This window comes from Vidua macroura, chromosome 10 (assembly GCF_024509145.1).
Source record: "Vidua macroura isolate BioBank_ID:100142 chromosome 10, ASM2450914v1, whole genome shotgun sequence".
NCBI classification, from domain to species: Eukaryota; Metazoa; Chordata; class Aves; order Passeriformes; family Viduidae; genus Vidua; species Vidua macroura.
In genome coordinates, this window is record NC_071580.1 from 9,338,756 (window position 1) to 9,364,171 (window position 25,416).

Consider the following 25,416-nt stretch of genomic DNA (forward strand, 5'->3'; position numbering starts at 1 on the left):
GGTAGTCCAGCAATGTCAATGTCTGCCATTCAACAGGCTGTGAAGTTCCTGAAAGCTGGTTGGGAGCACCACTAAATTGCAGGGATGGCTGATGTGAGGTAGGTGGACAGTCTTTATCTGTCTTAAGTCTCAGACTAACAACGTCCCAGATCACTGATCTGCCAGGCATTCAGAAAATCTCTGCTATAAAACTACCACTAAAATGCATAATAAATTCCAGACAAAATCATAAAGCTTTCAGATTAGGCGCCGAACACCAAATTTTCAATTTTCAATAGTTCTTTGGAGAAAAAGCCTCTCTGCCTCACAAAATACTTCTCCAAAGTAACTGATCTGGGTTTGTCGGTACTTTCAAAAGTAGTTTATTTTTATGCTTTCTAGCACAGCTAAAGTATAACATGATACATTTAATAAAGTCAGTGCCTTTACAAAATGTGATGAAAGTAAAACAAAATAGCACAACCCTGCACCAACCCAAGGAGTGTAGGACCATGCTTTTTTTGTTACCTTAAATCTCTTCTTTTGGCCAGCTCTCCTGGTGAGATAACCCAGGGCAAGTTCTGGGGAAGACATTCCAGGACTTCAGGGGAAAAGTCAGAGAAATCCACACCATACTCCATCAGGATCCCTTCTGATTCCGGCTCGATCTCTCCAGCCTGTCCAAGACTTTTGCACAACTGCCTGCAGAAAGAAAGGGATGCTTTTTTAAAGTGTATAATTACTACTGTCATGTTGCTACTGTCCCTGCAGAGAAGCTGCTGAGCCCTCAAATACATTCTTTCACCCATTCACTTCTCCCTGAGTTTTGGCAGAGGACTGAGCAAGAATTCAAACCATACCATGACTTGTGTCTGCTGGAGATGCAAAACACTCACCAGGCACTACCTTGGGCTGTTTTTGTGTATCTCACTTGAAGTAGACATTTTAAATTATTAGGTTTTTGTGAAGGTAAGAAATTTTCCAATTTTAGAGAGAAATGCATCCAACAGGGATAAGAAAACCACAGCTATCCACACTAGCATTACACATGGCTGCCTTGAGACCCTCCCTCCTCTCCTCACCACTGAAAAAGGTGACTCACCTCTCCTACCAAAAATGAAGAATAGATTCACACCAAATACCAGAGAGCTCCACAGGGAGCTCAGTACACTGCTCTCCATCCCAAAGGATACACATCTCTGCATGGGCACACCGAGGCCCTGTGAAGACAGAGATGTGAGGAACCCACACTGCCTCCCTCACAGGACTCACACAGACACACCCACAGATCATCCTTCCAACCATTTTCCAGGCTCCTTCCAGGACCTCAGCATTCCCAGTCATTTGTTCCTCCTCTCATGGCTAAGCAGAAGCCTCTGAACCCAGAACTAACTGGAGAGGGGCCAAGACCTAGAAACAAATCCCAGACAGGGGAAATTGTCCCCCCCATGCTAACAGTGCTTGATGAGGTACTCTGCACACGTGTGGATGAGGTTGCTGCTGTATTGTGCTTGGAGAAAGTTTCCATCTGCTCCATTGCAAACCCCAGCATGGATCTGTCCAACAGCTCTGGTGTCAAACAAGGCTCAGCTCTGGACACTGTGCAAAGCAGGACTCCAAAGGAGTGAGACATTTGCTCCCCCTCCAGCTGATTACAAATATCCCGTGAGAACCCATGTCACACAGTGGCTCCCCCTGTCCCCTTTCTCACCTTTACATAGCTCTACAGTATACAGAGTTAAATTACTTTTTATTTTTTTAATATACTACCATTAGGCCAATGCACATTACAGTCAATAAAGATAATGTTCCTGACCCAAGAAGATTACAACTGAAATTAAGGCGAATCCATCAAAATATGACACAAAAGAGAGGGGTAATAACACAGCACAAAAACCACCACTCTAATAAGTGTTTTTCCACTGCATAAAATACACAATCATTATATTGATCCTTCTGCTTTAATTCCAATGAGTGAGAACAGACACTAATTACTTTCCTAAATTGGGGCCAAAACAGTGCACTTGTTATTTGGACAAGCAAGACAGTCTCAACTTCAAATGTGCCATAAACCCACAGAACAAACCCCAAACTCTCAGCACAAGCAAGCCCATCTTCTTTATGGGAGCAAAGCTCTTTCTTCACAACAGGAAGGGCTGTGTAATAAACCTGTCACATTGTGTAATATGCTGGAAAGGATTGCTCGCTTCATGGTGTGGTAAATTGTAGAGTTCACATCGTCTAGCTTCAAAATAAAAATGAAAACAAGGATAAAAGATATTTCCCTTTATTGTTTCAATTTTATGTACAAACTGTATGGCAGAAATACGTGCACATTTGGCATCGTGGCTGAATTCTCTGTTCCTGCAGCTGGGTCCCAGTCTAATCCTTATTTTAATGTAAATAAATGAGGCATCAGTTTTATCTCCCTCTCTCTCAGCAGTAACAATAAAACAGAGAAATCACCACTTAATTTCCAACGTCTGGTGCAGAGCTGGGACTGAGCAAGGCCGAGCCTGTGGGTCTACAGGCCCACCAGCACCACCAAGGATGGAAAAAACAAAACAGGAAAAGAGAGGACACACGGCCCTACCCAGCAGAAATGTCAAGAACTTGAGTCTTAGGTGCCCCTTCTCTTGGCAGGGCAGATCTGGGAAGTGCACTGGGAGGGCGGCTGGACATCTACAGAGGGCAAGGCATGGAAAGCACCTCTGAAAGCCAGAGTGCTTTCCAGCTCACTCTTGAAACCCATGTTCCTCTTGATCCGTTTACTGAAATTAGATTACAAACCATAAGGGGTTTACCCAGAGGTTTGATATAGGACTAATAATTTTTAATAGTAATTAACATTTGATTTACAGTGTTCCAGGGAACATTTCCCAAGTACCTTGAAATAAAAAGTGTATAACTGACTTTAATTGGGGCCATGTTACAGTCACGCAGGCATGATGACTTGCATCAGAGCAGAATCTGACAGGACAGCATGTGATCAAAGGTAATGCATATAGGATCACCAATGGCCCCGGAGTAACAGCCAGGCTGCAAAATCCTTCCTGGGGCTCCACGGCCACCAAGGGCAGCAAGAATAGTTCAAGAGGCTTATAAACAACCAGGGGCAGCGGGCCCAGCAGTACTCAGACGTTCACTCCCAGGGAGTCACGGTGTCTGTGACACCCTGGGCTTGCGTGCATCTCTTTTTTTTTTAAATGTCAAAAGGTAAAAAAAAGTTACAATGGTTACAGACGTAAATATTTCTTTTCTGTGACGCTGATGGGGGAGCATTACCTTGAATTCCTTGAATACACTTGGATTGATGTCAGACATGGTGGTAGTGTGCACTGACTGGAACATGCCATGGTTGGGGCAAAACAGGATATTTCTCCAAATCAGCCATAGCTGCAAGATTGCTGAACTGCTCCAAGGTGCCCACTCACAAGAGTCTAACCTGCCATGGATGTGCACCTGGGGCGGAGCCACCCTCAAGCTGCCATCTTCCCTCTCTTGGTGACACTCATCACATCTATTCAGCCACCCATCTCTGGGAACATTTGAGCACTCTCTATTCCACTTCAACTCCTTGACTGAAACTGGCCTGTGTGTTCAAAGGTTACATGATGAAAACTCTCCAAAAAGACAAAGCAGGATTACATAAGGCTTGTTTCCTTTGAAAAGCCGGGCAGGCTCCCACATTGGAGTGAATGACTTCCAATGACTCCTTGCTCAGTTTCTCCTGGAGCAGATTCGCCCACAGTCATCCTACATGGAGGGTTTCTTTCAGCAGCAGGAGAACATCCCACACATAAGCCACAAGTCCTTAAGAAAGAAGCCCCACTGGGGGCTCCCACTGCCCAGGGCCCAGAGCCCACAGACAGCTGCACAGGCTTCAGGAAGGCCACAGGTGCCAGTGGAGATGGTGAGAGGGCTGCAGGGCTGAGCATCAGAGGCACACAGAGCTGTGCCATGGAAGCCCAGTGCTTGAGAGCACAGTCCAGCCCTGCTCCACGTCACGGAGCTGCCTTCCTTCGGCTGCCAGGCCACGTCCCATCGGAGCGCAGGAGCAGCGTGGTGCTCCCAACGCGGCTGTCCCACAAGGTGGTTAGCTGTGCCAAGGGAACAAAGCTTTATTGACTGATACTCCCATCTGCAAGAAGGTGTTTTTTCAACAGAGCTACACTGCTCTGTTGAGAGAACTGGACCTTCCCTTGAGCCTTACAGTGAACTACCCAAGGTATCTGGTTATTACCCCTCACACAAAATACACTTCTGAATTAAAAAAAAAAAAAAAACCAGAATAAAATGCCAGAGATGAAAAGAATTCCAGCCACTCAAGTGGCTTTGGAAACAGCAGCAAGTGAAATAACATCCTGCAACATTTCATTTTATTGCAAAAGCTGGAACAAATCATGTCACCTTAACAGATCAATATCTAAGATTCTGAGCTAGAATGACCACAAACAAGCCCAATGTGACACAGAGGGAGTCGGTGATTCCATGCTTTTCTATTAGTAGTTTTTTTTTATATAGTCTCATTCATCATCACATGTGGGGACAAAAATTCCACCTTAGCCATCTGCAAAAGTGCAGAGACATCTGGACTAACACTCTAAACAACCCTGGACTCCAACACTGAAAATAGTCCCCAGAAAATAATGGTACATGGCAGTACTTGCAATATTTCTCTGGAAAAGGAGAATGTTTTGGAGGTAATTTGCTTTACCTGTTACCTGAAGCAGGTACAGATATACAGCATTTCACTGCCAAGGTAAAGTCACTTTACATGCAGGAGAGAGCACAGCAGCTCAACTCAGGGCACAGCCAGCATGACCTGGAGCCATGAGTTCCTGCTCACTCCTTCCCAGCACGGGGTGACAGGGTGGCCTTCGGAGGGGACAGTGTCACGCTGGTGACCACCAGGTGGCAATCATGACACAGAAACGCACCCCCCTCCCCAAGGGGACCTCCGGGGACTCTCAGGTTGCCCCTGTGCAGGTGACCACCCTGAGTGGCCAATGCCACCATCAAACTCTTGGCAGGGGCATCTCACTTCTGCACCCACACATGGTCACTGTGAAGACCAATCTGTGTCATGAACTGCTTGGAAACCTGGCACTGAATTTCCCAATGGAAAAGGAAAGCTGAGGAAGGTGCATGACCAGTCTGGGAGAGTTCAGCTGCAGGATGGAGAGTACCTAGAAACACCCAAGGCATCCAGGGGACATGACTGCCAACTCTGGAGGGAGTTTCCCTTGTCACACTTCCAGCAGACAGTGCAGGGCAATGACCAACAGGCTCTCTGTCCAGACACCTTCAAAACCATGGTGGTGGTGCCAAAGGCACATCAGGAACTTTGTGGGCAGAAGTAAGGGGTGCACAAAAAAGTTCACAAAACAAAGCATGTAAACAGCTGCAGACCACCTGCTCTCCTCTCTTTCAGGGGGGCCACGACCAGCAACACAACTCATTATAAACAAGGCAACATGGCTTATAAATGAGTCCAAAAGCAAACAGAATCCTTTGGGACCTCCAAGAGGTTTCCTTGTCTTTCAGTGTTTAAACAAGCATTATTTGTGGCTAAAAACAAAAGGAGTCATCAAGGTTTTATGCTCCCATCTCCACAAGGCACTTACTCAAGTGCAACCAGCTCCCAGAGGAAACGACTATGTATGAACACAATCATGGACATTTTCTTTCCTGACAACACCCTTTACATCTTGGAAACGATCAAACCAGACAGATGAGAATATCCAGTTTTGTCAGAAGTACACACTAAAGACACACACATTAGCCAATAAAAAATATATTAGCCCGTCCTCCTAATTTCCCCTGTTTCTGCTGAAAGGGGGGGGGTTGTTCATGACAAGAAGCCAAGCAGTACAATCATCTTCCAGTCTTTTCTCAGTTGGAGTCAAAGAAGACAAAGCAAATCTCTGCCAGTAAGAAACTTATTCTCAGTGAAGTTCACAGCACAGCCAGACCCTAGTTAAGTGGGGCTCAAAGGGAGGCCACTGCAGTTCATGCACTGCAGTTTATCTAGGAAACACTGAGTGACTTCATGGCTCACGTGGCTCTCAAGGAGCACACATGAAACTTGCTATTTACTGGGCACACAAATCAGCAACAACCGATAAAGTCTGTGAAATGGGGACTTGAGCTTAGTTTACTTTTAGTTGGAGGGCTGATAGATCTGTGCCATCACATTTTTACTCTTAAAAAAGTTTTCTCTAAGTTTTAAGCTTTACCAGCAATTTGAGCTGAGGACTCCCAAACCTGCAGTGCTGATACTGTACATCAGCTGTGCTACCCCATCAGAACTGCTGTGCAAGGGGAAGAGAAAATTTGACTTTATGAACAACTCCCACTACTGCACATGCTCCAGATTACATCCAGATGCACCTGTAAAATCTGACCACAGTATGGCCACAGAGTTACTTACTCTGGATTATCAACTATACCAGGACTACTAAGTATTCCCAAAATAACTGAATAGATTGACCAACATCCTCCATTTCTTACTGAGACCCATTCAATAGAAACAGTGTGGCCACTCCAGGTGGGAGTTTGGCACCCTACAGCGGTTCCAAATAAAAAAATGAAACTGCTGAAAACCACTGTTTTCTTCATGGAGAGGCAAAATAAACTTGCAATCTGGATCCAGCCCAGCATAGGCCACTTGTGTAGCACTGGCTTAAAATTTCCTTCTTCACAGCACTGCCAGCACTTTGAACTCTGGACAGTGATGACTTTACAGTGCCTGATGAAACACACAGAGTGCAACACCCTTCTCACATGCTTCAGGAGGGAATGAATCTTCTCTTGATTTCTACTATTCCTCCTTGAACCAATGCAACTTTAAAACCACAAAAAATCTCTGACTTCTTTCTAATTCTTACCAGCAAAGGCGTAAAAAGTAAAGATGAGCCTGACAGCCACGGGTCTTCCACTGGCAGAAGGGAAATGTCTGCACACTGTGTACTACTCTTCCACACAGGGAGGAAAGACAGGAAGGCTGCCAGCACCCCATGGTGCTTGTGCTGGTCAGGCTGAGCACGTGTGTTCCCCCTAGACCATGCACTCATCAATGCTGTGATGCACCAGCACTGAAGCAAGCACTCGAAGAACTTAACATTTATGAGATTAACTAGTGATGAGCTGTCCTTCATCCCAACATAATTTATCCACCAGAGGGACACAAGACAAGCAGCTTGTAAACAGATTTCTGTCTCTCCAGTTTGTAACAAATTCAAGTGAAAACAAGAATTCCAACTAGAAATCTCAGTCATCTCTACTTCTGATGGCAGCCACATACCCTGATGCAAAGTTGCTGTCTTCTTTCCAGTCCACGATGCGGCAGATGAAGAGCATCTGTGAATAGGCCTCAGGCTTGGTCACAAAGTCTGGAGGGCAATCAGCCAAGGGCACATAGACCCTGGGCACTCTGTGGTCCACAGGTGAGAACATGGCACACCTCTTGAAGAGTTCACTGTTCCTGTCAGCCAGAAGTTTGATGAAACCTGTAGCTGCTCGAGAATGCTTCTTTTCCAAAATATAGACCACCTGGGAGAGGCAACAGTTTCTACAATTAATACCTTCAGAGAAAGTTACTTTATTTAGCAGAATAAGGATACCCAAAGGCTCAGAAGAGTATCTGGAAAAGTCACAAGGTCTGTATCTTGTTTTCCCTGTATGTGTATATGTGTGTGTGCATTTTTTAACTGAGTACCTATTTACAACGTATTTTCCTTGCCATCTTGCTCATAGCTATAGAAGAGCTAAGTGATTTCCAAGTGCTAGTTCTCTACAGCAATTTTCTTGATTACAGAACAAAACCAGACAAGAAGCAGATGCTTCCAAATGCAGGGAATTAGCCACAAAATACAAGCAACTCCTGTAAAATCTTTCATTTGTATTCTCAGCCTGTGATTTCAACAGTCAGCACAGAACAGGCCAGTCCAAAAATGGTGCCGCTGGCAGATCCAATGCTAACCACAGGAAAGGATGTGCTGTTGGGAATTTGGCAGTTCTCTCCTTCTCTCTGTGCTTTCTGAAGTTAGGGGTTATTTTACCTTTATACAAGATGGCTTTGAAAAGAATAATAAATTACAATATCACTAAATAATTGTTCCAGAGAGGTGTTCATCCAGGCTATATTTTTGTAGACCATAATAAATCACTGGATAACAGAAACACTATAGCCGATTTCCTAAGCTTATACAGAAGAGGCCTTCCAGAAGGTTTCAGGAGCTGCATCTCTGCACAATTCTGAGAGCTGGAATTGCCACACTGGATGAGACCAGAGCAGCCCAGCCAACAACAGGACCAGAATCAGAGGCTGCAAGGGAAAGCACAAGACGTGGAAGAGACCTGACCCAGTCTGACCCAGAAGCCCTTTTCAGGTCTCTTCAGACATTGACTCAAATCTTGAATCAACAGTACTAGCAGCCTTTCCAAAGTCTGTAAGAATTAATTCTGACAACTTTGGATATCCTGACACTCATATTAGTATCCAATCTTTTTCCTGAATCTTGCTAAGTAATTTTGCATGACAAACAAAGGGAATTTAACCTAGGAAAATTGGTAAAAATAACAAGTCACTTGATTTTTATCAGATCAGACAATTACTCTCCCTGAAATGGAGAATGAGACTCAAAGATCAACAGATAGAGGCTACAGGGAGGCCAGGGCTGGTCTCCTTCAGCCTTTCGGAGCACACATGTGCTTACTCGTCATTCTCCATGGATTTACCTTGGCTGTCCTTTGAAGAAACTCATCTGGGAGGAGCCTGGGATCATTGACCTTGGGTCCATCATCTTGCTTTGTTCTCTGCACACCAGTGACCCCAGCAGCCTTCCCTGCATCAAACACACAGGACAGTTACTGTAGCACATTTCCATGACAAATTTGTCTCGGGCCTTTGCTCCTAAGTACAATACAATATGCACATAGTAGACTTATTGGAAAGGAAAAAGATCTCTCAGGTGTTAGAATTGCCAAGCATGAAGTAATTATTATTTCTCTGGACTACAACAGACAGCAGATACACGTTCACTTACCATGCAGATGTGCTGAAAAACAAGAAAAATCAAAGTAAGTCCCAACTGTGTAAGTAGGACTATATCAGTCATAACAGACATAGTGGTAGAAAACAAGTTCTGCTTATTAAATACTAAGGGCTAAAAATTTTGTGGCATTTCTTAGTTGAAGTCATTAATGTTTTATAAACAGTCCTTTCCTACATACATTCATTTAATATTTAATTTCCTTTAAAAACATTTATGCAGGGTTATAAAATGTGTGTTTATCTTTGAAACTGAAATAATATCTACTAAGCTGACCCTCTTCAGCTGTGGACCAGGCTTATGAAAAGCCTTATAGAAGTAATCACTACATATGACCAAGAGCTTCTTTCCCCTGAGATCTCTGGACCGATACTGATAATATCAAAATCAAGTGCCAACTAATTTCTAGTTTGAAATTTTCAAATATTCAGGTATGTGAGTTTGTGAGCGTCTGCTACAGGTGGCTGGCATTTAATGTTTACAAACATCCAAAGAGATCTTTGCAATGGAGAAGGCTGGGACTGGGCTGTTCTTGAGCTGCATCCCTGCTGAGAGCTTCTGGTTACTGCTCTGCCAGAATTTTTGGGATGGAAGCATCCATGTGCTCTTGTCTGGAGGGCTCAAGGGAGATGGCTGACTTTTTCCATTTGTATGCTAATCACATTCATCCTGAGCGCACTTGCTAAAATCAGGCCTAGAGCGTTCAAAAGAAATCTTGCTTTCCTAAAGAGAGACCATGGCACTGACTGCAAGTTTCAAGGGAGGGAGCTGTCACTGCTTCCCTTAGAAGACACAAGATAAAGCAACGTTTTGCTGAAGTCTGTGTTGCAGGAGGCCAACAGCACTCACCCATGTGAGAGAGCCCCCAGAAGCTCGGCGGTGACACGCAGACCCTGGTCCCCAGATGACTCCTGTCTGTCCCAGAGCCCCCGGACGGCTGCTGGGGACATGACGGATGGAGGGGCGGCTGCAGCGGAGCAGCGCCAGTGTCGGGACTGGTGTCCGGGAAGGGGACAGTGGGACAGCAGCTTCCCCAAGGGTTTGGCTGTGCCCCACCATCACCAGGGCACGCTCACAGATGGCTCTGTCCCCACTGAGGGCCTGCACTGCCTCCAGGCAATGTTACCCCAGCAATCGCTTGACAATGACGACTCTGCTCTAATGACAAACTCTGGTCCTCATATGCTGCTAATTATCCTCAGCTTTGCCTTCTGATATGCTCTTCCTCTCCCCAGAGATCTTCTTCTAAGTGACTTTACTTTTATTTTATCTTCACTGACTTGCTAGCAATGTTGAGAGGAGAATGAACAGGTATTTAGGGGTTTAAATAAAAATCTACTTTTGTTATAAAATCCCCAATAACAGAACCAGCAAAACCATTTCTGATTTACTTCTACTGAAATGAACTCAGACTTGCCAAAACCAGCATTACTACAGGATAAAACTGCCCAGAGTTTCATGGTGACAAACAAGGTATAATTGTATAATTGTAAGCAGTTAAAAAGTGGGGGATACCACATGCTTGCTTGCTTGCTTACCTCCTCTAAGATTTCTGCCAGCTAAAGGTCATACCGAGCAATCATTTAGCGAAGAATGAAAGCCAGGAACCATTTTGTTTTCTTATAAATTTTCAAGCGATCAGTTTATGGTGTGTCAATCATAAAGACAGCCTGGGCAAAGAACAAAATGATCTGGAACAAAGGAAAACTGGACGGGGCAGAGGACAAGAAGTTGGGAGCCTTCCAAAGGCCATGCCTCCAGGCACACCTGCCACAAGCCCAGGGCTTTACTGGAGTGAACTCTCCCCAAGGAACAGCACATACTGGTGGGAAGAGAAACCAGAACTAAACATGTTTTGGAAAAAGCAAGAGATGCATTCACTGCTTTCCCAGCATAGCAGAACAGCAGCAGTGACTCAAGGTTCAGCAGGCAAGAATGATAAAAGTGCCCTGAGTCACATGAGGAACATGTCCTTGTTAGCACTGCTTTTTTTCCAGTTATCCTTCCAATGCCCATCTCTCCGAAAAGTCACTTAAAATTTTTCACTGAAGCAGTTTTCTCTGTTAAAAAGAAGCCAGCAGGGATGTCCTGGGGAAGTAACACATACACACATGCAAAGGCACAGAGCACCAGGATGCAGCTGTCACAGGGAGAACAGCAAATGGGTGGCCAGGCCTTCCTGGGCCTGGGCTGGGGCTCTGCCCCCTCTTCCTGCTCAAGATAAGCCCCAGGTGAACCCAGGACAGATATCAGAAAGCACCCAAATTCCCACCATGGCAGATGATAGAACTTGCCTTTTCCTTCATGGCCAGCATCAACTGGTGGCCTTTGGCTGGCTGGAGAGTGTTTTCTTCAGTGGTCTCTCCAATTTCATCATCCCTCCCAAAAAATCCTGGGATTATGAGAGACTCCAGGAGGCAGAGTCTGGGATCTACAACTACTCCATCAACAGAAAGAGAAAAGGAAGCTAATCCCAGCCATCTACTTCTTCTTACCCCTCTTTTTTAACTAACTTCAGTATCTCAAATACCATCACACACATTTACTAAGGGCAAATGCTCCTGAAACAAAGCACAGGGAAGAAGAGACATGAGGGACTCTCTACACCTGGAGCTAAGAGATGTAGACTTCCCTATAGCTTGTTGCTGCTCCTTTTGAAGTCAAAATTCTGTTGGTATCAGAGCTACATCTACTGCTCAGGGGTCTACAGCAGCAAAGCATCAGCCATGAGGAATCCCTGTGACAAAACCTTCAGATCAGAAGGGGCAACTACCCAAATCCAATGTCCACCTGGCTCAATTGTCAAATTACTGCACAGGAATCTCAGTCACAGCAGCAATAATCTGCCACCAGAGTATGACACCTGAGTTCCCTGAATACATCTCTGACAGTCCCTCTCCTTCATTACACATCCTCCTCCCCTTCAGTGGAGCTGAGCACAGAGGGGCTGTAACAGGGCCCCACTAGAGACTAGTGGTCAAGAAGATCTCAGCTGGGAGATAGAAACATCACCCACGACAGGGCAGAGGCATGGAGGCAATCCTAAAGGAGGGACAACTTGTGAGAGGAGCAGGATTTTGTGCTGGGAAGGTGGGAAGAAACTCCTTGCATTACGCCAAACTAAAAATGAATTATTCTGACCCCTTTACTGCAGTGGTTATCCAATGACCATTCAATATTTCCACCCTAGGCAAAGACATGTTTTCTGAGAAAGATTTACTATGTTAGCTTGGGCAGTACTTCATAAGCTTATCTTACAGTGAAAACACACTTCAGCAACCAGGATCCAGTGAAACTGCATTATAATCTCAGTGTTTTCCTTTCAGCGATTATCTGACAAACCAAAACTGTAATAGTCTTACTTAAAAAAAAAATTAGGCACTAGACACAAAAAGCAACTCAAATTAGTTATGTTATTACCAATGAACAGATCCAGGACACTTGGAATTTGCCTCCCTCTGTAAGAGATCAGTTTAGGCAGCTTCAGTACACACTTAGATTTGCCTGACAGGCATTCCTAGGTCAAACATTACTTTTTTTTAGAGCCCCCCAAATTTCCTTTTACAAATCAATTACCATCACATTAAAAGGTGGCCAAAGTGGACCAAAAATCATCAGACTAGAATTCTAATTACTTATGACAGATCCAAAATTATTTTCACTAGGTTTGCATTGGTCACTGTGGAAATTTGCAATTCTGTCCAAAAAGAATACAATTAAAGATGCAATATCCACTTGCAAACGAAAATATATCATAGTTTCAGATCTCAAACACAACTTACTGAAAAAAAAATCTCCCTCCCTGAATGGAAAAAGCCAAGTTTTTTAAGAAAATAGTTCAATGTTTGCTACTTCAGCTAGAAAAAAAATGTCCTTGAGGAGCTGGGTTACTCTACATGGGAGTATTTAAGAATCCCATCAGAAAATACTGTTCTTCAGCTCAGTGCTCAGATACCAGCAGAGCTGTAAACCTTTCAGTGACAAAGCCAACTACTTACAAATGAAGCAACAGCACTCAGGTTCTCTGATGTCTGCTTCAAGGAGCAGTTTTCAGGATATTATGTTTTAGTACCAAATACCTGAGTGGTGTAAACCTGACTGATTTATTACAAATATCTCCAGGACTGTGTGTCACATACACAAAGGATATATTTGCAATTCTGTCTATATCAGCACACAACAGACACTAGGAAATGGTACTCCCTTCAATCCAAAAGTGATACATGCATACCCAGAGATTTGCTCTGGGCTACACTATTCTGCTACAATCTTAATTTTTAGGGATAGCAAGTAGGAAATGTTGCTATTTAGAAGAAAGTACAAGGAGTCTTCATATCCTGCAACTGATGATTTCTTGGCACAGAACAGTTTTTTTCTTCAGAACACAAACCTACCAAAAGGTAGGGAAGAAGGAAAATGCTGTTTCACTTGGCACCAGGTACTATCCAAAACTGGTATCTATTTTAAACACCCTATAAGTAGAGTCACCTAGCAAAGTATCACAGAAAAAGTGCTTTGTATTTATACCTCTCTACCCAGAGCTTTCCACCTGTGATGGAGGAAAGACAGATATTTCACTGGGACAAGACTGTTAAGCCAACAGCCTTGGAATTTACACACGCTGCCTGTCCAAAATCAGCCTAACAGCTCCCATGTGCAATGGAAGAGGGCTCTGCAGTAAGAAGCAAAGCAGCTCCAAGCCATGCAGCACTCCTGAGCTGTCTCAACGCAGAGCTGTGTGTTAATGAGCAGGACTAACCTCCTCAGAGATGTTTATTTTTGAATACTCATTTCAGCAAACTCACCCTGCCACAGCTGTTCATGTCTTAACACCTGAGCATGCACACCTGCCTGCCCAAGGGCACACTGAAGAGAGGACTGGGAGACTCAGATGATTATCATCAAGATTTTTGGAGATGCACAGGCAGGAGGAGACCCTCAGAAAGCGACAGGAAAGGCTTAATTACAGATGTGTAGAGCACAGACAAGCATCTGCAGTAGCAGAGCAAAGGCAATGTGAAGAGGTGAGTACAGCTGGCTCCCTCAGACATGCAAGGCAGCCAAGCATGTAATTATTTACTTATATTTAGCCACCTCCACAAGGAGGGAAGGAGGAGATGGCAGAAAGATGAGACAAGAGTGTCACTTTTCCTTAGAACCCTCCAAGTCTGATCCACAGCAAAGACCAACATAATTTTGGGAAGCTGCCTTCTAGCCCAGCAGATCAGATCGTAGCTGTCTCAGTAGCCACATAACATCACTACAACCACAGCATGGCTACACAGACCTCCTGGTCCTCTCATGTCCTTGAGAAGCACTCAGTCAGCAGAAGGGTTGGAAGCCTTACTGCAACAGAATTAAACCTACAAAAAATCAGGTGGTGCTGCAGCCTACAGAAATACAGCTCTATTACATTAATGACAAGCAAAATTAAAATGTTACAAAAATAATTCCATTGAGTATTTTGCCTATTTATTTAATGTTCTTCCTTCCTGCAGGTGCATTTGTTCCTAAAGTCTGTGTGTCCAATATTACTAGTCCATGGAAAATATGTTAGCTGAATGAATCCTAATCTGCTCCATCCTGGAAATCTTGCTGCTAACAATGACCATACTCTGTTTATCTCCACACCCACCATTCACTCTCAGTATCATGCCCTCTCATTTACTTGACCTAAATGTGTAACTCAAACGAGAAACATAGGTGAACTCAGGAACATATGGTAATATGTGAACTTAATCTAATTCCTGTTACCTAATGGCCTAAGTCATTTATTTCTTCCAGTACTTAAGAAGTCATTCGGGGGTCAAGATAACTTACTAGGGAAGAACAGTGTAAGGAACTTTCCCAACATTAGCTTCCATTGCAGGCTTCAGCTTTACAACAAAAGAATAACTGGAGCTTTTTCAGCCGTAGCATTTAATCAGTGCAACCATAAAGCCCAATTTGTTCAATACCAGTAGAACACTTTTCTTCAGTTGCTACACTGTTTATTCTGCTTGAAATGTATGTTGTCATTTAAGAAAAGTTATAGCAACAACCAGAAGAGCTAGATCCAGAGACCCACAAACATGAACTTAGGATAAACTAATACAGAGCTGTCTCGAACAGCTGAAACTGCTCCAGCTTCTCTGCTGGCTTTCCAGGCTTCAGCAGAGTGAAACTGATCCGATTTTTGACAGTTCCACCTCAAGGATTTCTATTAAAAGCCATGTAACTGAGAAGATTTCCTGGTGAGCTTTCGCTCTGCTGTGGCCTAGAAATTTTAAGAGCTATGCAGTGGAGATGATCCATCTCCAGAAAGCTGCAGGCTAGGAAAGAACAGTGAAGCTCCTTAAAAGCACTCAGAGTGAACAGGAGCCTCTGGAGAGGAGGGAGAACACTTGTTCCTTCCAGCAGCCAGTGAGGTTGGTGGACTCCAAACATGCCAGACTTCATGGCTGCTAAACTGAAAGGGTGAGCCTGAGCAGAGCAGAGGTTCAGCACATAATCCAGATTTTTGTCACCATCATTTCATCTACCAGACTTGGCCAAGGAGAGGAATACCAGTAACTCTCTAAACTCTGCCTGGGCCAATACAAGACACTTGTAACTGCATGACCCCAGATGCCAGAGGAAGGCTCAAAAGGCAAGTAGGCACCTTGTCAAGCTTAAAAGGATAGAGAGGACACAAAAGCAATAGAGGGGACATGGAAGTGCATGAGAAGTGCTGAAGTGCAAAACAGAGACTAAACTCTACATTATAAATAGATCTTTCTATTTTGTTAGAAAGACCCAAAAGCCCTTCTAAAGCACTAACTCTAGAACATCACCTGGAGAAAAGAGAGGCTTGATGCCATTATTACACAACCATACAGTGAACTTACCAAACACCACCATTTCAGTTAAGTCAAGCAATCCTGAAATACTCAAAATACAGCCTCCAGTCAGCAGCAGTGTGGACACCAAGCAATTTTAGGTTATCATTTCTGACCTTATGAGGACTACTAGAGACTGATAGTCACATTTGACTTGACAAAGATCGACCTCTTCACCTGGTGAATGCTGAACAGACAGGGAAACATGAGCAAATTCTGCAGCAGCTTCCAAATTCTGTTGACCCTACCCATTATCCATTAGTTACTCAGTTCATGTGAGTCTACTCTGCCTGTAAATGAGCTATTTCTGTTCAAACTTCATTACGTCAAGGCAATGAGCAAGCTTCAGGCATTCACATATCCAAGCTCTGATTTGCAGTAGGGTAGGTGTAAGTGGAAATCCTGAACAAACACAACTCTCTGATTGCTGCCAGGGCAGCCAGTCCACCAGCTTGATGACTTCCACCCCTGTGGGAAGCAGGATATTTTGTGTATCTGGTGGAGTAAGATCTCCCGTGAGAAGAGTTGAAAAAAGCCGAGCAAACGAGTTTGACAAGGATAGCTTTTGGCATAGTGACACTGTTTTACAAACTTTTATTTGAATATAATTTTGCTAAAGAAGGGCTGAGGCACTTTTATGAGAACAGCTGCCATTCTCATGAGTGCAAGTAGCTGCTACTGTTCAATTGCTGATGTCTCTTTATCAGAGAAATCTGATTCCAATATTTAACAAGAGACAGCTCACATTTGTAGGAAACTCATGTGACTCACAGTCTGTGTAGGGATACAGTATCATAAACCGTTCTGTACAGAACATTTTGAACTTTTCCCAGGTTGAGAGATACAGAGTTTCCATTTTTTATTACATATTGAAATGGAATATAAAGAAAATCCTCCTACTGCAGTGAAAAGTCACAGAAGTCATGTATTCTAGGTCAGCAGTAAGTGATAAAAGTTACATGACCTCTGTTGCAGTGGTCAATGTGAATGAGGATTAAGAATTACAGACCTCGCAAAGGTCATTTTGACTGGTGAATGAGTTCTGTGGACAGAAGTAACACACAGTAAGCTGAGGTCTCAGGGTACAACACAGAGGACTTGCATGTCAGTACCAAGCACTACAGAGAATTAATTTTCTGTACACACTGGTGGTTCAGACTACTGCCAGGATGCTATTGCCTTGTTCTCTGCTCACATTTCAATAGGGCACAGAAATCCCAGAAAGGGTTTGAAGGACATTATTAAGGAAGCTGAGAAACTTTATTCAGGGTGCTCAATCTTACTGTCTTTTTAAGGAAAAAAAAAAAGCAGAAAGTTTGTTCAGCATATAGATATTTACACTTTGGAAATACAGCTGAAAATCCAAGATAAAAATATATTTTCAGCTTTGCAAGATCAAATACCAAAGCTTAACATTCAGACAATTTAGCTGTGGAGCAGGACAATATTGGTCTTTGTGTAGAACCAGGTGCTGGAGAGGAGAATGGCTGTCACTTCCTCAACTAAAGGCTTTTCGAAGATGATCTTTGACCCCAACTCTTTGCAAGAAAAGTCTAGATAAGCGGAGCAAACTGATTTGATCAGGACATCTTCTGGCAGAGTGACACCAGTTATGAATTTCTATTGAAATATCCTTGAGCAAAGCAAGACTGACCCACTTTTATGAGCACAAGAAAGTACATGGGCTGAGAATTAGGCTGAATGCAATGGTCTGTTCACTTCCATGGACTTCCTTCTTGCCTATCCCATCCCTTCTGGGGACTCAGGAATAGAAAGGCAGGAAGCACAGCTCTCACAACAGCAGAACTCAGTGAAGACAGATCCAACATCTGAGTCTAAAGCTACAGACTTGTGCATAATAACAATTTCTACCAGTTTGCCCTAAGCCCCACAGAGGCACGGGAAATCCAAGGTACAATGACTCCAGGGAAATCCAGTCCCTCAAATCTAGGCCATAATCAGTGTACAAAATGTTTCACACTTCAGAGCTTCTGACAGCAAGGGCCAACCCCAAAATTCTTTGCCCCAGCATGTAACTAGAGATGGAGAGGGTGACTGTGCTGTGAAGAGGAACAGAGCCATGAGAAGGGATGGGACACAGGCCAAGGAAGAAAAGACATCAGAACAGTCTGCACTCCCAGAGTGCTCTTATTCTAATGACACGTCTACTTTTATTCTTCATGGTTCATTCTGACCATGGGCATCAGAACAAATGAGCCAGCAGAGATATTGTGCAATCCTACTCCTACATTAGAAGGACAAAAGGCATCTTGCAATTGAGAGCAGAAAACTGCAGGGTTTGTGTTCAAAGAAATGAACAAAGATTTGAGCACAGGGTCAACCTGGCTCTGGGTTTTCTGTAAGTAAAATGTCCTTTTGATTCCATTACAGTAGTTATGGGTACTTTTCACCTCCAAAAATCTTGTGGGTTTTTTATTTAGTTTGAATTTTGGGTAGGTCTTTTATACCTATATATCTATATATGGATCTTTTTATAAATATACACATACACACACATATATGTAAGCAAATACATACATTAAGTGCACATGAGAACATGATAGACTGTTTCTTGATTTTGTTTCATTAATATACTATCTTTGATAGAATCTGTGGCCAGTTTGAAAATAACCTTCAAAAAACCCTTCCAAAAAAGGAAGGAAGCCCATCACAAGTGTTCATTTAAGACCTGTGCTGGCCACAGAAAATTCCTCCTGCTCCGTTCTGTGCATAAGGCCATGCAAAGCAATGTTCTCAGAGAAAGCAAGTAAAGCACTGGGTTTGGTGGGTCAGGAAGAAATCTCCCATGAATCCCAACATCCACCTCTCTGTTTTACTGCAGTAGCTGTTTCCAGCAGAAGGGATGTAACATGAAAGAAAAGGCTCATATGCAGGATGTTCAGGTGGCAGCAGCAGCCAAGCAGCTCTCCCAGGAGAAGCCCATGTTACCCAGGGAAGGGCACCTGCACCCACCACAGCCCAACCCTCCAGCGCTCTCTGCCTCTGGTACCAGCACCACCTGCCAGTGGATGGCCTTAGGAAGTCCAACTGATTTTACCCTCTGAGGTTCAGTTCTGCCTTGAAAAAGGGTATGTTTAGTGCTTCTAAAAAAGCATTTTGAGCCATACCTGTGAAGGCTGAATTTGGCAGGATTTTTTCTTTTTTTCATGACAGTTATCAGTGATGCTAGAATAACTATAGCTGTTTTCCAGGCAAGACTGAAAATCTGGATAAGTCATGATATGAGAAATTGTATGAAGGACAGAAAACAAGCCAAAGCAATCATCAACTACTCAGAAACACCTTCAGAAAAATCAGCATCATAAACTTTATATGTATAAAAAAGGGATGGTATTAAAAAGCAGAGAAAGAAGAAAGTAGGGAAAACTCCATATGGGTTATATGGCCAAAGAAGCTGAAGCAAATATTAAAAAGAGGTGATAGCAAAACACAAACTCAGCAGAAATCTAACTGGCACATCCACACCAGCCACAAAGCTTGTTAAGGATCAACATGGAAAGACCTTGAAAACAAAAGAAAACAGATGGCTTAGGCAACTGCAGTGGAAAAGTTGGATTTCAACTGTGCAAACAATAAGCTGATCTCACATTTGTCCTACAAATATTCTCCAAAAACAAAATCAAATGGCAAAACCCACTCAGATGGCACAGATTTTGACAGATGACTTGATAACTTCCAACACAGGTCACTCTAGAGCATCTCGAGGAACTAAGATGCACCCAAAAAAAAAAAAAAAACTCTCATCAACTCTTTAAACTAAAGAACAGTCACACAACTAAAGTAAAATACTGTCTCAAGTCTGTATTTATTTTAGATTCTGGTATCAAACTAGAATGTACTTCTACAATGTTTAATTTGGAACTGCTGTCAGAAGCAACAAAGATGCAACAGACACAAGATGTGACTCAGGAGAATTGTTGAGTCAAAGCAGCCAGTGGTGTGCAGCTGCAATAGACTGCAAAACATCTGGGGTTAAAAACCATCTGTGTACAACATCCACAGACAAGATGAGTAACTCCCAAATCAACCTGTATCCTGGAAAGGAATAGAACAAGATATGAGTTGCTTCACGTGCCTTGGCAGTGGAACTCAACAGTGGAGATACCCAGAAGGAAATAGCATCACAAACTGGTAAGGTGGCAGGTCCATTCATGCGGTGAAACCAATGCTTTGTCATAAAAACTACAACACTTCCATTCAAATATTATTTCCTGTTTTATTAACAGATGGGTGTGAAAAATGGAAGTCTACCAACAGTACAGACAGGGGTCTGTGCATCTTCAAATATCTCAGGAAAACACGAGGTATTAAATAGGACAGCTTTATAACCACCAAGACTTGTCAGAGTCCAACAACTACTTGGTCCTGAGTTACTGCCGCCTTTTCTGGACAACTGGGGCAAGCAACAGGAACACAGCAGAATATCTGCCCTGGCAAACCTTTCATGAGCAGCTGAAGGCACACGTTAAATGTGCCAATTGTCAAGACTCCTTTCAACACACAGCTCTTCAGGAAGGGATTTAATACTAGAAAAGACATGTGAAGAGCTGCATAAGCGTTAGTTTTGGGACAGGGGAGCCTATTTTATTTTGCCCTAAGCAACACTTGATGGCTTGGATGGAATTCAGATTCAGAATAAAATAGGTTTGCCTTCAAAACAGATTGCATAATTGGCTTTAGGTTTTAGTGCAATTTTCTTTTTAAACAGACTAAATCTTTAAGTTGCTCATAACTCAAATGTTTGAAAACAGCAACAAACTTAACTGCCCCCAAGAAAATATATTCTTATCCCCAAACTGAGACACATAGATTGGCCAGGCAAGCTGCAAGGAAGGAAACCGCTACAGCAGCGTCTTGACTTGAACAGCAACCAGCAGTCCCCAGACAGCCCCAAGAATTGCAAATCTAAAGGTGTCACTTCTGTTTCGCAAATTTACTTTGCATCAATCAAAGCTACATGAACCCCAGCCATTAATATCCATTCAAAACCATGAAGACAGTTTAGCAAAAAGGGATAGAAGTGATAAGGCATTAAGCTTTTACGCCTGTATTTTATATCTCGCAGCAAAGCCAGGCAACCAAGTAACATTTCAATGGTTTGCTCAAATAAAGGCCTAAAATCAGCAATCTGATCAACTCACCCTTTTCAGCGGTATCCAGGGAAAGTTTCTTAATGTCATCAGCCAACATATCCTGCAAGTGGTCTTGTCCACGCTCTGCATCATTATCATCAAATTGAGCTTCTATAATGACATCCGGACTTTGAGCATCGCGTTTCGCTGTCTCGTGTGGAACGCAAGTCCCCAACATGTCCTCAGGGACGTCTGATTCATGTGTGACTTCTGTTTCTTTGTCACTACCATCTGGCTTTATTACCTGGAGGAGCAGAGGATTAAAAAAACAGAGGCAAGCTAAATCACTGGACTGAAGAAAGAAAACATTATCTTTCCTTTTTCATTTGCATCCCCAAGGAGCTGACAATGAATTGTGGATGGCTGGTGGCACACTGCAATTGCTGTGTAATTAGCCACAGATATTGCACAATCAAAAGAGGTACCTCAGTAGGATAAAGACTGGAACAGCATAGCTTTTGCAATACCTCAACTGTGACAATAATGTATCCAAAGTGTATCTAGAGCATAACCATACAGTTCCTGCCAAGCCTCTAATCATCTCTGCAGAACTTAGGAGTAAACACAGGCAGGGAGGAGGATACACTACAATTTAATAGGTTGCTTAGACCATTGTTCACCAAGATACACTAATCATCCTGGGACGTCCCAAAACTTAAGTAGTTCCAGTGAATGCAGGGATCATGTCAAAGCTCCTCCACACAATTAGGAACAGACTGAAAAAGCAGAAATTAGAGAATGTGGTGCCCTGTGGAAGAATTGGACTGTGGCAGCTTGGTAATGCACCAAGTTTTACATTTATTTTAGGATGTGATTTATTGTTAAGGGCACTCAGTTACTGCCATCACTTATACAAATCTCCAAATCAAATTACTAAAGAAGAGCCCAACTCCCTGAAGCAGACACCGGGCCTGGATGGCACCCCTCACTGCATGTGACAGGGGCAAAACTGCTCCAGCTCAGGGTATAATGACCAAAGTGGTTCATACCTTGGACACGCAAGGCTTTACCAGCATCCTTCATGCAACCAACAGTGAGCTGCAAACACCTACACAGCTGGAGAACCTAGATCCAGGTTTCAGTTTCCAAAATGTTTATGTTTCACTCAAGCTATGGTACTTCAGAGTGAGATGAAAATCAGCACAGAATAAGAAATAACCTACTAAACATTAAAATCACAAAGATACTGGGCGCCCTCCCGGTGACTGAGCTCCCCTCCAGCTGGTGCTGGTGTTTGCCAGGCAGGTAATTCCCCAGAGATGCTCCTCCAAGGTCCCCAAGTCCTCAGCATCATAACCTAGTACATGATAGCAGCAATTGATGCCACCAGCAAGGCAAGTGAAGGACCCTTAAAATGCAATAAATCAAGAGAAACAACTTTTTGGTAACATACTTTATATGATCTATATAGTTGCTAGAAATAAACATGAATAACCTCAACAGGTGCTACCTGAAGGCAACTGTTCTAAGTAAGAAAATATAAGTCAAAAAAGCTCCACAAATTATTCTTTAGAAACTAAAAAGCAAATAAATAAAAATCAGACCTGTACAGGGAATACTTTCACAGCTTTACATACAAAGAGCAACAGTCATGCTTTCAAGCAGTATCCATTTCTTTGTAAGCTTTTCACAATACATAAGAGAAATAAAATCACTTTTAAAATGGGGTTGAATTCAAGTCTTTAAAAATAAAAAAACTCAAATGACATTGCTTTGAACTCTTGTTACCTTTTGTGACTCTTCTTTCCATCTTTATTTCCAGTTTTTAACATGTATATAATTTGTTACCATAGCAGATTGTGACAAAAAAGAGAAAAAGTTTGGCAGAAGGTGGGAAAATGGCTGATTATTAAACCTGGCTACATTTGGTACATAAAATACTGACACACAATGGTCTGGGCAAGAACAGTCTATTAGATTAGAGAGCTGACAAGGCTCCACACGCTAGTGACTCTGCCAGTGTACCTATCCAAAAAGAAAACCAGTGTCAACAGTAATGTTTGGACCCTACCCTGGTCAGATGTGGATCTCTTCAGCTCTTAAATTTCAATTGCACCAGATGTGTGCAAGTGTGCAACTGCAGGAGGAGTTCATTTCCCTTCAAGTTTTGCCTGCATTTTTTTTCTCTCCCAGTCTTTCTTTGGAGAGTGTGAGATGTGGTTTGGGTCCTAAATTAGTATGTTTTCTATACGTAAAGCAGCAAACAACATCAGATATATCTTAGGAAAAGAAACACTTCTCTAAACATGTGGCACTGGAAGGGTTATGCTTAAAGAGTTTATGTGGTTATTAAAGAAGGCAGCAGATACAGATTTAATTTTAAATGCTCTATGCTAAAATCACTGTGCTTCCCCCAAGCTAGAGGACACACACTGCTGCCACCAGCAGCACCACGATACTCCAGCTGTGACTACCTAAATCCCCAGTCACAAATTTCCCTATGGATTTTCAAAAGGATTTTTCAGTAAAGTTTTCCAGAGTCCACAAAATCATAACCTCCACACACAGTAGATCAGCAAAATGTCCAGATGCTGGCAAGCCTGGGTGATAGGATTTGTTTTCTTTTTATGGCCAAGATAGATCATTAAGGCTGACCTCATACATAACAGAGCAGGGAACTTCACCCAAAATTTCTCATATCACACCAAAAATTTAGGGAAGCTGTACATCAGAAGACTGGAAAGCTGCATAAGACTCTACAAAATCAGGAGCTCAATGGATACAATTACTCCATTTAAGATGATCAGAGGTGCTGGCCAGCATGAGCTCATCACACAAATTCCAAAGAGCAGGATCCTTCTGTCTATGAGCAGCAGAAAATCCAACCATGACATATTAAGCATTTCTTACAAATGGCATCTCAGACTCAAGAATCTGATGATGTTGCACTCTCCTGTTTCCTCTAACATGATTGCAGCTTATCCATGGCATAATGCACACAGCTAGAATGAGTCAGTTCTGATCACAGAGTAAAGCAAATACACAACTGGCTCAGTCTATCATGAAGTCATATGTGCAATACAGAGTCCCATTCCCTGGCAATGCAGCTGACCCTGCATGGACCTAGAAAAATGGGATTCCCCCTTGTTATATATGCATGAAATGTATGACATGAAAAACATCATTAAAGACCTTTAAAGGACCTTAACTTCCTGATCTGGGAAGTAAAATATCAACCTTATGGTTGTTATTTTTACATGCTCTTTAATAATAATTTAAAACAAGTTTTAATAAACATTTTGATGAAAGTCAATTGTTTGTTTGAATACCTGATCCTGAAGGCAGTGTCCAAGCAAGTTTTCTTCCAGCTTAAATAGAGATCTACCACTGAACAAGCATCAAGTTTCTGCCCCACTGGTGACTGGTTTAGACTGTAAAGCCATAGCTGACAGAACACAACATATTTGAATGAAAATCCCATTTCAACCATAAGTATAATAAAAACCAGCTAGTGGACAAAACCATCCTGGCATGGACCTGTACAATCTGGACAGCAGAGCATCCAGCCCAGTCTTGAAGTAGCAGTTGAATGACCAATTGTCCTTACTCAGGAGGAATTTGTTCCAACAGAAAACTGAACTGGGAATCTGCGCATCTGAAAGCACAGGGGTCACCTCCTGTGCTACAGAAGAAACGGGCTCCTCTGCCAGAACCAATCTCATATCTGTCCTGTTAGATCCCAGCTTTTCACAGACTTTCCATCTAAACCTCCACACAAAGACAAAGCCCAGGCCTGGTTACTCTCAGATCAGGTATAGACTTTTTGCTGCTGCCTCCTCAGTGCCTGTAAACTGAAACAGCTGAACGTGACCAGTGATTTTCAATAATGTTTGAGCTATTAACTCCAGGCTCTTTCTATTAAATGTACCAAGCCCCCAGAGTGTTTAAGCCTGACACTAATAGGTTTGCTTTTTGTTCTTATTCACCTCTGAGCCTTACAAGCAATCCATGAATCCTCATGGATCTGAAGAAATAATATGACTGCTGGATGACTGCTGGACTAGACACAGCTGGATGAATGCACCTTGCATGGATAAAAACTGCTAAAAACTTTCCATGTAGGGTCACTGCTTTCAGTGGGACCTTGTGCAAAGAGACCTCCTTCACTGAAAGCACCTGGCAGGTAAGGAAGCAGAATTATCTTCACTACAGCCAGTTTGGACACAGATTCAATAAAAATCAAATTCTTCATCTTATTCAAAAAGCCGGTATTAAAAAGAGTATTTCCAAAGGATACTGAAGCAGAATGGAGATTATATTTCTACATAAGTCAGTCAAAACCCTGTAAAGTGTCTTCTAATGAGTACTCAAACCCAGAATGTGTAACTTGCCCAAAAGATTTTAGAAGTGACAAGCCATTAATGGTAACTC

General features: G+C 42.8%; 1 protein-coding gene across 1 annotated transcript in view; it reads right to left on the reverse strand.

Moving 5' to 3' along the window:
• Nucleotides 1-25,416, reverse strand: part of DIS3L2 (DIS3 like 3'-5' exoribonuclease 2) — a 182,350-nt gene that overhangs the window by 103,352 nt on the left and 53,582 nt on the right. Inside the window, exons 7-10 of the mRNA XM_053985837.1 lie at nucleotides 21,055-21,289; nucleotides 8,722-8,828; nucleotides 7,286-7,533; nucleotides 508-681 (exon numbers count right to left, since the gene is read on the reverse strand). Of these exons, the coding sequence (XP_053841812.1) occupies nucleotides 508-681; nucleotides 7,286-7,533; nucleotides 8,722-8,828; nucleotides 21,055-21,289 (764 nt within the window). The remainder of the gene's footprint in view (nucleotides 1-507; nucleotides 682-7,285; nucleotides 7,534-8,721; nucleotides 8,829-21,054; nucleotides 21,290-25,416) is intronic.